We start from the raw sequence: 12,930 nt of genomic DNA, 5'->3' as shown, positions 1-12,930 counted from the left end.
GTCATCACTGCAGCTCATATTGTAGGGTGTATTCATTTGAACAAATAAAAGCTTTCTCTGGCTTTATATAAAGTGTGATTGTTTCTAGACAGGTTAAATTGTTGTATTATTTGGAATTCATTCATATGCGTGTGTGCCAAGATGAATGAAGAAGTCTTGGTGGTGGGGGAGAGAGAAACACATGCACACACCCCCCACACCCTCTACATTATGAGGAAGTTATTTCAGTATGCCGTGATGGTATTGCATGGTAATATATAAGCTGTAATGCCAGAGGCAAGATTGATGTGGGTGTGTTGTAAGGAAAGAGTATCTTTGAGATTTGTTTGTAATAAAAATGAAAATTTATACACAAGTGTATCTTCTTCCCTGAGAGTGTATTTTTTATTTATTTAAGTTACATAATCCAATGTAGCTACAATGTTTGGCTATACAATTAACTTGGAAATTTCATTTTTCTAGATAGCAGCCCTGAAACTCTTGAAGCCCATAAGATTAAGATGGCATTCTTCACATATCCTACTTTGACAGAGATATGTAGAAGATTAGTCTCTCATTATTTCCTATTAACTGAAGAAGAACTGACAATGTGGGAAGAAGACCCAGAAGGCTTTAGTAAGAATTAATTTTTTAGTGTTAGCATGACTTTTCTCCCCTTTCTATAAATATCTGTTTGAGTGATAGGTATAATATTGTATTTTCATACAGCACTTTTGATCTGGAAATCTTAGTGTTTTAAAATTAACTTACTCTTTCGTTGTTATCCATTAGAACAAATTGAGAAGCAGAAAATGAATGACTTATGCAAATATGTTGTAGAATTTTGTCCAGGAAAAGACCTTTTTAGTTTTTGGATTCCTTTACAAATATATCATGTAGTTTCAAACAAAAATATAAAATTAACTCTCTCTTACCCGGTCAGTTTCTATTTTGTGATTCATTCCATATTATTTTTTATTTGTAGAAATGCTTGCAAAGAAATTTGGAGGTTTTTGATGAATAGTTTTTTTTTTTTTTTTTGGACAGGACATCTTTATATCTGTTTGAATTTTAGTACTAGATAGATAAGTAGAATAAGTCTATTGGGACCCTTGCTATAGAAAATCAAGGAATCATGTGTCTAATAAAGTACTTGTATGTGAATTACTTAAGCTATGGTGGGACATAGGCTAGATTTTAGCCTCCCTTTTCTCTTTGGTTGCGTGCCCTTGTGTAGTTACACGTTTCCTACACGTGCCCAAAAGTTTTTGTAATACTTATCTTCGCCATGCTTTTGGTTTTTAAAAGTAATTTTAGTTTTAATACAGGATTGTACTGTACAACATGTCTTTTCTTGTTTTTTTTTTTGCTTTTTTTGAAACATCTTTTTTCAATTTGCTTTCTTTATACAGTACATACAACATTGTAACATAAAGTGTTGAGTCCCTAAATTTTTAAGAGCCCTGAAGTATTTTTCTTTAAATTCAAGAAATTTATGGAGAGTGTGAGTAATCATTGTACCTAGTGAAACATGATTACTGTATTGAAATGAAATGATTCTCAGAATTCTAGTGATATTGGATCAGGTGATAGCAGATACCCTGGAAATGACAACTACTTTTAGCTTTTTTCCATAAAGAATTTTTATCGAAAATGAGAATGCTTATGGATATAGTAAGCACTTAATAGACGACTGTGAGATACACAGCTGTGATCTGTAGCATATAGTAACAAAATCTGTGTAAGGCCTGTGTTCCCAAGGATTTGCTCTTAATGTTATGTTTAAAACAGTTCACAAAAATATTATACTGATGTTATTAAAATCTTTGTTTTCTAAACCAAGATGTTGAAAATGTCATTATTACATATTTTTAATTGCAGCAGTGGAAGAAACAGGAGGAGATTCTTGGAAATATAGTTTGAGAGTAAGTATTAATTGCAAGAAAAATTGATAGGGGAAAGCTTAATCTTTCTAAAGCTCTTAGTAGAGAATGACACTCTATTAAAGATTCCAGACACTTGCTGGGCATGGTGGCTCACACTTTAATCCTAGCACTTTGGGAAGCCAAGGTGGGAGGATCGCTTGAGGCCAGAAATTCAAGACCGGCCTGGTAAACATAGTGAGACCCTGTCTCTGCAAAAAGTAAAAAAAGGAAAAAAAAATTAGACCAGAGTGGTGGCGCATACCTGTAGTCCCAACTCTTCAGGAATCTGAGGCAGGAGGATTGTTTGAGCCCAGGAGGTTGAGGCTGCCGTGTGCCATGATGATGCCACTGCATTCTAGCCTGGATTACAAAGCAAAACCCGTCTCTTAAAAAAAAAAAAAAAATTAAAGATTCCCAACATTAAGTCAGACAGATAAGAAACTGTTTATAAGAAACTAAGAACTATATTCATATTAAATTATGACGTTTAATCTGAGTTTTTTTTCTTTTTTCTTTTTCTTTTTTTTTTTTGAGACAGAGTCTCACTCTGTTGCCCAGGCTGGAGTGCACTGGTGCATCTCGGTTCACTGCAAGCTCCGCCCCCTGGGTTCATGCCATTCTCCTGCCTCAGCCTCCCGAGTAGCTGGGAATACAGGCGCCCACCACTACGCCTGGCTAATTTTTTGTTTATTTAGTGGAGACGGGGTTTCATCTTGTTAGCCAGGTTGGTCTCAATCTCCTGACCTCGTGAGCCACCCGTCTCGGCCTCCCTAAGTGCTGGGATTACAGGCGTGAGCCACTGTGCCCGGCCTTTTCTTTTGTTTAACTTGGGGTCGGAAAACGAATTTTTTCTTCATCTTTTAGTACATTGCTTGGGAAATAATTGTCATTACACAAATAGAAAGTGTTTGTCAAAGTGAAAGCTGCCATTCTTAAGCTAGAATTTTTTCCTTCTATATATTTCATTAGTAAAGTTTCTTTTGGTATGTTATTTCTCTTACCACTTCATGTGATTCTCAGAGACTAGCCCATTGCTTTCAGTTATAGGATACTTTTACAACGCATTTATTAATATGACAAATGTTTTGCCATTACCAGATGTGATGTTTGAGCTGTTCTTCTTAAGATTTGCACTTACATAATTTACATAATTAGCTATTTGTCTTCTAAAAATGTTATCTTTAATGTTTTTAGATTCATAAACATATAGTTGTTAACCAGAGAGATTACTGGTGATTTTAAAACTTTAAAAAATTTCATTCCTTTAATTTTTAAAAGTTTCTTTTATGGAGAAGTTTAAACATATTAAAAAATAGAATAATATAATGAGCCCTTCATGATAAGCTAGTTTATTAGTTATCAACTCATGGCTACTTTAGCTTCCTGTAAACATCTCCCAGTGTTGATGGTTATCTGAGATGACACATCCTCTGACCATATTTCAGTGTGTATATTTATGATGTTCCTTTTAAAACACCACACAATACCTTAAAAATTTAATTAAAAAATTTAAATATTGTGAACGATCTAGTGAATAAATTCCTTTTTAAAATTTAAATAAAAAATTATTTAAAAAATTTCTTTGTGGGTACATAGTAGGTGTACATATTTATGGGGTACATGAGATGTTTTGATACCAGCATGCAATTTGAAATGATTCAGTACTTTTAAGAACCAAATGAATCATTTTTTAAAATGTAGCTAATGCTAATTTCTGTTACCGCTTGTGTTTGTTAAGAGAAAGGCTACTTTATTTGGCAAATTGGAGTTCCTGTTTTTGCTTATTATATCATTGCTAAGAAAATACGTAATAGCTACTCGGGAGGCTGAAGCAGGGGAATCGCTTGAACCCGGGAGGTGGAGGTTGTAGTGAGCCGAAATCACACCACTGCACTCCAGCCTGGTGACAGAGTGAGACTGTGTCTCAAAAAAAAAAAAAAAAAAAAAAGAATCTTGAGTAGTCAGCCATTTATAGTACTGAGCTATAAATGAGTGGCTACAGAATGCTTTTTAAATTTAAGGTATGATTAATTTAAAATGTACACTTTGCTTGCCATAGTTTTAAGTTTTTGAATGCATAATGACAAATAATTGAAATGAAATCAACTTTCTTTTATTAATTATAATTCCTTTGTGTTGGTTATTAAAAAATGGTAACCTTACTTTTTTTTTTTAACAAATCAAAAGTTGGAAACATTTTCAAAGTTTTAGAATTTTAAGATTAAGTATTTGCTTTATTAAAGAATTAGTCAATATAGTATGCAACTGTTTTGATGAGAAATTTGTATATTTCCCTCTCCAGCCATGCACTGAAGTATTATTTATAGATATATTCCATGAATATAATCAGACTCTTACTCCTGTACTTCTAGAAATGATGCAAACACTTCAAGGTAAGGCATATTTTGTGATTAACTTTGAGTTAATCTGTTTAACGTTTAGTTAAGAAATAGTCTGAGTGCCTACAATGCATATACTGTACTGTTTCCTGGGTCATATAATGAATATGAATTTGAGAAAAACAATTTTAAAACTTATTGTCTTCCAAAGGGGTGGCATTTGAGATAGGCCTTGAATTGTAGTTTGGAAGATGATAAATTTTCCTGTAATAAATACAATAGAAGCAAAAGCAAAACAGTAGTCATACTGCTTGCAGAAAGTCTATCTGGAGCATGTTGTGAGAAATAGTGAGAAAAGGTTAAAATAGTGTTAGCCTCTCTTAGAATGGTGGCAATGGGAATGGAAATAATTGATTATGGATTTGAGAGAAAATGATGATGTAAATTTTTGACACTTGGTCATTACACTTTGTACACAGTAACTAATTATCTGCCTATTAACTAGCATTGATTTATGATTTCTGTCTTTTCTGCTAGACTGTAAGTCCTAGGGGCATTGATCACGTCTGTTTTGTTTATATTTTATTCCCAGTGCTGGGCATATTCAGTAACTATTGTTACTTGATTGGCTTTTAGCAACCAATTGAATGTGCTAGGCAAGGAAAAGTGATCAAAGATGATCCTAAACTTCTGAGCCTTAATGACAAGGAAACAGTTACCTCATTAGAAGTGGTAGGAGATAGAGATATACTTTCGGAGTGCATGTATGTAAGGAGCCTTGGGAAAAGAAAAGAGGATCTCAAGGACAGAACCTGAGATTTTCACCTATAGGGATATGAGTAAATAAAAGCCTTGTAAAAATGCTAGGTGTAGTGGTGTATCCTAGAGAAGAGCATGTTGTCAGAATGAGTGTTGGCCAGGCAGGGTGACTCACGCCTGTAATTCCAGCACTTTGGGAGGCTGAGGTGGGCAGATCACTTGAGCCCAGGAGTCCCAGACCAGCCTGGACAACATGGCAAAAACCTGTCGCTACAAAAATTAGGAAAATTAGCTGGGCCTGGTGGTTAGTACCTGTAGTCCTAGCTATTCAGAAGGCTGAGGTTGGAGGATCATTTGAGCACAGGAGGATGAGGCTGCAGTGAACTGAGATCACTCCACTGTACTCCAGCCTGGGTGACAAAGCAAGAGCTTGTCTCAAAAAAAATAATTTTGTGGTATATAGCACATTAGCATTTTGTGGTGTATATTTTCTAGAATATTGCTTGTCATAACATTTTTCAAATATGCTATAATGGTTTTTAATCCTGTGTTCTCTAATGATAATCATAAAACTTAGACTTTCCCTTTGTACTTGTGTCCATTTTTGACACCATGAAATGTGTTATACTTAATTGAATTGGGAAACTAACAAATTGTGTTTAAATATGAATTTTTTAAAAAACTAGTTTTATTTGCTTTTACTGATACCTATATATATATATTTTTTTAGGACCCACAAATGTGGAAGATATGAATGCACTGTTAATCAAAGATGCTGGTATGTTAAACTTAAGTGATTTAGAAGCATTTATTTATTCAGTAGATGGAGAGTCTGTTTTGTGGTAGATTGTGTGCTGAGGGTGTTGAGATACAAGAGTAACTAAAATACAGGAACAATCTGATTGGGGAGATAACCAAGTAAACAGATAATGCATTATAATAATACTATACAGGATAGTTAATGCTAAAGTAGGTGATGATCACCAGATAGTTTGGTGTGTCTAAGGAAAGATTCCCAAAGAAGTGTAATGGAAGAACACAAGGATAAGTAGGAGTTACACGTGCGAGGAGGTGGTGGTGGAAAGAGGGTGTTGCATTCCAGGGAGATGGAGCAATAAGTACAAAGACTTGAAGGAAAGAGCAGGAAGCACAGTTAGAATTTGAATTGTGACTATTTTGGTTTAACTGGAACATTGGGGTTAAAGGTTGAGTTGAGGCTGGAGAGAGTTAAGTAGGGACCAGATCATAAAATATTACATCCATTTTAGAAGCAGGCATTATTTTATAATTTTTATAGTTGGACTAAAATATTTTAGAATGAATTGAATTATCTGTTTGAAAGTAGTAAGGAATATTTAGGAAAAACATGAAGTAAAATAGTGTTTCTAAAATAACTTAAATTATTTCTTCTACTTAAATTATTTCTACTTAAATAATTTCCCTGATTAGCATATTGTGTGTTTCCTTTAATTAACATATGTTTCATACACTCATTTGCAGATCTGATATCTGAAACCTTTAATTTTTTTTCTTAAATTTTCTTCTCAGTGTATAATGCTGTTGGATTAGCGGCTTATGAGCTCTTTGACAGTGTTGATTTTGATCAGTGGTTTAAAAACCAGCTTCTTCCAGAATTACAAGTCATTCACAATAGGCAAGTATAAAATTTTATATTTATTATACACTTACTTTACCTTATTTATTTTATTAATGAAGACAGGAAGGCATTAAAATGGCTTACAATTTAAAAAATGCAATCGTATGAGTTAGGTAATGTCTTATGTGGAAAGGAATAAGAATTTTGACATCTAGGAAGTATTTGATATATCAGGTAGTTTGCAGGAGAAAAGGAGGACTTTATGCAAAGATGAGGGAGGATGGAGGTCTCTTGAGTTCAAGAAACTATGCCTAAGAAAAAGACAGTTCGAAACTTAGCAGGATGTATGTCTAGTGTCAGAAGTAGCCTAATCAAAGTAACATCTGTGAAAGGTGAATGTCTTGGGATCACATAATGCATACTGCAAGTCTCTGGGGAGACGGTAGAGTAGGATATAGAGACATCATGGCAAAAATATTTGAATACCCTTTCTAAGTTCTAATTGAGGTACCTAATTAAATAGTACAGATTCATATTACATTTAGTAATATGAATTATGAAATGAATTAATTTAGTACATTTAATAGCACATTTGCCCAATTCTATTTTTTTTTGAAATAGTCTCATTTTGTCACCCAGCCTGGAGTGCAGTGGTGCAACCTCCACCTCCCGGGTCCAAGCGATTCTTGTGCCTCAGTCTCCTGAGTAGCAGGGATTACAGGCGCATGCCACCACACCCGGCCAGCCCAATTCTTACGTTTTATATACATTTAAGCACTTGTCTACTTACTTAAATTTTAGGTATTGAATGCATAAAATGAAAAGAAAACCCTCTTTCATAGTTTATAAAATTATTTCTTAGTTTAAAATTGGAGAATTTTAAAAAATTCTAAGGGGCTTTTTTCTTAATTTGAAGGATACACTTCTACTGATTCACTTCAGTATACTTGGGGCCTATCAGAATACTTAGCATATAGTCATAGATAGTTAATATTTGTTGACTAAACTAATGAATGCATAGGTCACATTTAGAGCCACAGAATTTGTAGAGCTGGAGATACTCTAAAAGTAATTCTTAACAGTAAGTAGCTGTTTATCTCTTCAGTTATTCAATCATTTATTCAGTTAACATATATTTTTAACACTTGGAATTTGCCATGTCCTGTAGGCGGTGTTAAATAAAATAGACTCTGACTTAGTCTCAGGGAGCTAGTGAGCCTTTGATGGAGAGAAAGCTTTCATTGGCGAAACAAATGAAAGTGCAAATGCAGTTTAGTTGTCCTTAAACCCTAGAGGCTATTTAGTGTAAGACCTTCACTGTCCAGTGCAGAAGCTCCCTACGTGTGGCTATTGAGCACTTGAAATGTGCTTAGTGCAACTGAGGAAACAACTTTCCAATTTTAATTAATTTAAATTTAAAATTTAAAGCCATGTAAAATATTTATTGATTACATGTTGAAATGATATTTTGGATATATTGGGATATGTAAAAATATTAATAAGATTATTTTTTTTTTTTTGAGATGGAGTCTTGCTCTGTTGCCCAGGCTGGAGTGCAGTGGCGCGATCTCGACTCACTGCAAGCTCCGCCTCCCGGGTTCATGCCGTTCTCCTGCCTCAGCCTCCGCAGTAGCTGGGACTACAGGTGCCTGCCACCATGCCCGGCTAATTTTTTTGTATTTTTTTTAGTAGAGACGAGGTTTCACTGTGTTAGCCAGGATGATCTCGATCTCCTGACCTCGTGATCCGCCCGCCTTGGCCTCCCAAAGAATAAGATTTTGTTTCTTTTCTCTTATAATGTGGGTACTAAAAAATTAAAATAACATATGTGGCCTGCATTAAATTTCTAATGGACAAAGCTGATGTAGACCAGTGTTTCTCAAACTTTAATGTACATATGAGTCACCTGGTAATCTTGTTAAAGTTTAGGTTTTGACTTAGTAGGTCTGGGAAAAATCAAGCAATGCACACATTAAATAGCAAAGTCATCTATACTTTTACTTCTGTTTGGATGTGTCTATGAGTTTGGAATTTTACCTTTCTGAGTTTCATATTCTTTATGTGGAACAGAGTCTAATATGGTCTTAGTCCCAAAATTGATGGTTCTTTGGTGCTTTTACCTCACTCTACACAAGTTGTTACTTCTGCCTCTGTCACTTGGTTCAAACAGTTTCTGTCCCTTGAAATGACATTTTTCCACCCTTTGGCTCCAATATTGTTTATCTCAAAGACTTGCTCAGATTCCATCTGTCTCTGCCCATTTCTTCTCTTCCTTTTCTAAAGTCCTAGTACACTACTTTGTGTTTTTAAATTCCTTTAGGTGTGTTATAAACTTCTTGGGGGCAGGGAATACTTACATACTTTTTTTTGTAACTTTATTTATTTATGTTATTTAATTTTTGAGATGGGGTCTCACTTTGTCACCCAGGCTAGAGTGCAGTGCCATGATGTTGGCCCACTGCAATCTCTGCTTCCTGGGCTCAAGTGATCCTCCCACCTCTGCCTCCTGAGCAGCTGGGACCACGATGTGTGCCACCATGCCCAGCTATTTTTGTGTAGTTTTGGTAGGGTTTTATCATATTGGCCAGGCTGGTCTCAAACTCCTGAGCTCAAGCCATCTGCCCGCCTCAGCCTCCCAAATGCTGGGATTACAGGTGTAAGCCACTGCACCCGGCCCAGTTTTTGCAACTTTAATGAGCAGTTTTTTCCTGTGTGCTTGATCATCTTTTAAAATTGCAGTTTTTTGGGGAAAAAAAAAGTGTTTCATTTATACCCAGAAATATTTATCATCTTGCCACTAAAATTTACATAATATCAAAAAGGTACTTCATGAGTGAAATTCTTGGACACAAATGTTTTGAACTGCATGATTTTTCTCCTTACCTGAACTTTGATTTCTTTTAGCGAAGATGATGAGAGAAAGAAAGAAATGTATATATGTGCTACTGTAAATGTTTTGCCAATGTTAATATATGTTATTTTGGTAATCTGAGTCACATTCTGTTATTGTGTACCTCTTACAAAATTAGCTTAGTTGAAATCACAAAATTTATATGAAAGTTTTATATAAGCCTAGAAGTTTCTTACATTGTTCTGAAAATAATCTTCATAGTATTAACAGAATTGGAGTAGAAAATTACATACAGGAGCTTCTTTATTATTATTTTTGGGGACCTTTCCAGTTTTAGAGTTTGGGGCATTGCCACTGTTTTTGGTTACTTGAGCTAAAAACAAATGGATTTGGTTTTTATGAAACATATCTACATTGCGGTTCTTTTAAGATAAAAGAGTCAGGATTACAACATATATGCCTAGGAATTTTTAAGTACTAAAAGTTTTAATAATATTTATTTAGATCAAGACTTCATTGTTAATATTTTGTACTGTGGTACATTTAGAAGTAGGCTTTAAGCTTTTTTTTTTTTTGTGACAGAGCCTTGATCTGTTGCCTAGGCTGGAGTGCAGTGGCACAATCTTGGCTTATTGCCAACCTCTGTCTCCTGGGTTTCAAGGGATTCTCATGCCTCAGACTTCCAAGAAGCTGGGACCACAGGTGCATGCCACCACGCCCTGCTAATTTTTGTATTTTTAGTAGAGATGGGGTTTCACCATGTTGCCCAGATTGGTCTTCAACTCCTGGCCTCAAGTGATTTGCCCTCCTTGGCATTCCAAAGTGCTGCGATTATAAGCATGAGCCAGCACACCTGCTTTTAAGCTTTTATATTAAAAATGCAGATTGCATTCTTACTACATTTTAGATTTAAATGATAAATTATACTAAAAGAAATAGACCTCTTAAAATATTTAACATTTTAATTTCATGATTTTTTCCTGTTTAGGTATAAGCCATTGCGACGCAGGGTGATTTGGCTCATCGGTCAGTGGATTTCTGTGAAATTCAAGTCTGACTTAAGACCCATGCTTTATGAAGCAATCTGTAACTTGCTTCAAGATCAAGATTTAGTGGTATGTTTCTTAAGTGCCTTAAAAGAGTTAGTTTTTAAAGTTTCACCTGTGCAAATCATCAAGTTCACAACAGTTTATGTCTTTTCTTTATGATGTTTATGGCCTTTCACTGCACTAGTTATTCCTTGGTGAGCAGTTTGATTTGAGGGTAGAAAATCTTTTGATTCTTGTTTGCCCTTCCCATTACTAGTCATTGAAAAAAAAATTAAGCTCTACTATTATAAAGTAATTTATAATTTCTTAGAAAAAAAGGCAGTTTTAAAAAATCCCTTTATAGCTTACATGTTCTTTTTAAAAATCAGGATAGACTTTGGCATTGAAATAGCATCATAATTTATTTCATCTTTACTGTTGATTCTTTGTCCCTCATTTTGAGAATTTTTTTTAAGCCTTTGGAATTATTGGGCTCTTTTAAGGAATTTTTCTTTCTTTATGGTATTCATATATTATTGTTGATTTTGTTACTGAAAACTTGATAGTAAGCTCTTCATTGCTTTTTCCCCCTTCAAAGCAGTAGGTTTGCTGCTTTATTATAAAATTACTGAAATAGTAGTAGTAATTTTACAGGCGTATGATTTTAAGAAGTTTAAATTGTAAAGAATAGTTTTCTTTCTTTTTTCCTACTGGTGCTTTACTGTATGCCTGGGTGAATATATTAGTGACTTAATATACGTGTTCGCTGTCTTTTCCTGATTTTCAATTTGTTTTAGGTAAAATTAAGTGATTTTTTTTTTCTCCCCTGAGTTGTGCTAAGATCTTTTTTAATCATGTCTCAGTCTCCCTCCCTTTACCCCCCCGAATTTTATTTTTAGTTTGAACCCACCTGGTTTTTGCCTGTCAGCAGAGGTTTGGACTGTACTTCCCTTTTTTACATATGCTGACATAAAGAAAGCTACATGTAGTGTTCACTAAAGGAAAGCATAAATAGGTGAATTTGTTACAGAAACACAATACATTCCAAAGGCAAATAGAACTGATCTTTGGATTTTCTACCTAAGTATTATCTGCTTTGTGTAAATAATTTGAGAATTTAAGTACCATTCTGTAATTATTAAATACTATAAGCATGGGAAGTTACAAGAGAGCCTTGTGGTATTTTACTGGGTTTACATTCTTAGAAATTTATTAATATAACCTAGCTACTTCTAAAATTTCTATTTGCTAAAATTAATTTTCTTCTGTAATAGCTTTAGAATAAAGCATAAGATTTAAATTTTTGCTTTCCTAGTTGGAAATATTTGCCCTTCTGTCAAAGAGAAGATACTAAATGATTTATGGATGTGTTACAAAAGGGTTAAATTTCAATTAAGTTTTCTTTGGGAAATAGAGAAATTGCTTGGAGTTTTTCTTTTTTCTGTTTTGTTTTGGGAGACTGAGTCTCTCTTTTTTGCCTCGGTTGCAGTGCAGTGACACTATCACGGCTCATTGTAGCCTCAATGTCCTGGGCTTAGCTGATCCTCCCACCTCAGCCTCCCAGGTATCTGGGACTATATGCGCCACAACGCCTGGCTGATTTTTCTATTTTTTGTAGAGATGGTATTTTGCCACATTGCCCAGGCTGGTCTTGAACACCTGGACTCAAACGATTCACCCACCTCAGCCTCCCAAAGTGTTGGGATTATAGGCGTGAGCCACTGCACTGGGCCCAGAAATTGCTTGGGTCTTAGACTTGTTTTATAATGAGTCTATTAAAAAAGGAAAGAGAAAAATGAATTATTTCAGCCAGCACCTTAAAAACAGAACATTAATTCTACCAGATATCAACAAGTGTAACTGGAGAGAAAGGGATTCATGGCCAGATAAGTTTGGAAGACTCTGAAATAAATATTCAAATGGGCCTCTTAGTTATGCAACTGGTCAGAGCCTTTAAAAATGTACATTTGCGGCATGCGTCGTGACTCACGCCTATAATCCCAGCACTTTGGGAGGCCGAGGTGGGCTGATCACGAGGTCAGGAGTTTGAGACCAGCCTGGCCAGCACGGTGAAACCCCATCTCTACTAAAAATACAAAAATTAGCTGGGCATGGTGGCATGCGCCTGTAGTCCCAGTTACTTGGGAGGCCGAGGCAGGAGAATTGCTTGAACCTGGGAGGCAAAGGTTGCAGTGAGCCGAGATTGCCCCACTGCACTCCAGCCTGAGTGACAGAGAGAGACTGTGTCTCAAAAAAAAAAAAAAAAAAAAAAAAAGAAGTACGTTTGCATTATGACTAGCCCACATGACTAATACATTAATATTCATAGAATATACTTTGAGGAAATGTTGCTTTAGGTTCAGCCTTTGCCCTTTATATCTTCTGGTGGCTACATCTCACGTTTACATGTTTTGCATATGTTTTATACTGTAACTATTATTTTGCAATAAAT

The 12,930-nt window shown here is 35.1% G+C and overlaps 1 protein-coding gene across 2 annotated transcripts in view; it reads left to right on the top strand.

Annotated features, from left to right (window-relative positions):
• IPO11 (importin 11) overlaps positions 1–12,930 on the top strand; it is a 212,552-nt gene that overhangs the window by 70,801 nt on the left and 128,821 nt on the right. For both annotated transcript variants that reach the window (XM_003827413.5, XM_063604439.1), the window contains 6 exons: positions 463–615; positions 1,861–1,904; positions 4,207–4,297; positions 5,733–5,780; positions 6,551–6,656; positions 10,439–10,565. In XM_003827413.5, the coding sequence (XP_003827461.3) occupies positions 463–615; positions 1,861–1,904; positions 4,207–4,297; positions 5,733–5,780; positions 6,551–6,656; positions 10,439–10,565 (569 nt within the window). The remainder of the gene's footprint in view (positions 1–462; positions 616–1,860; positions 1,905–4,206; positions 4,298–5,732; positions 5,781–6,550; positions 6,657–10,438; positions 10,566–12,930) is intronic.

The sequence above is a fragment of the Pan paniscus genome, chromosome 4 (assembly GCF_029289425.2).
Source record: "Pan paniscus chromosome 4, NHGRI_mPanPan1-v2.0_pri, whole genome shotgun sequence".
Lineage (NCBI taxonomy): Eukaryota > Metazoa > Chordata > Mammalia > Primates > Hominidae > Pan > Pan paniscus.
This window is presented reverse-complemented; position numbering and strand designations above follow the sequence as displayed.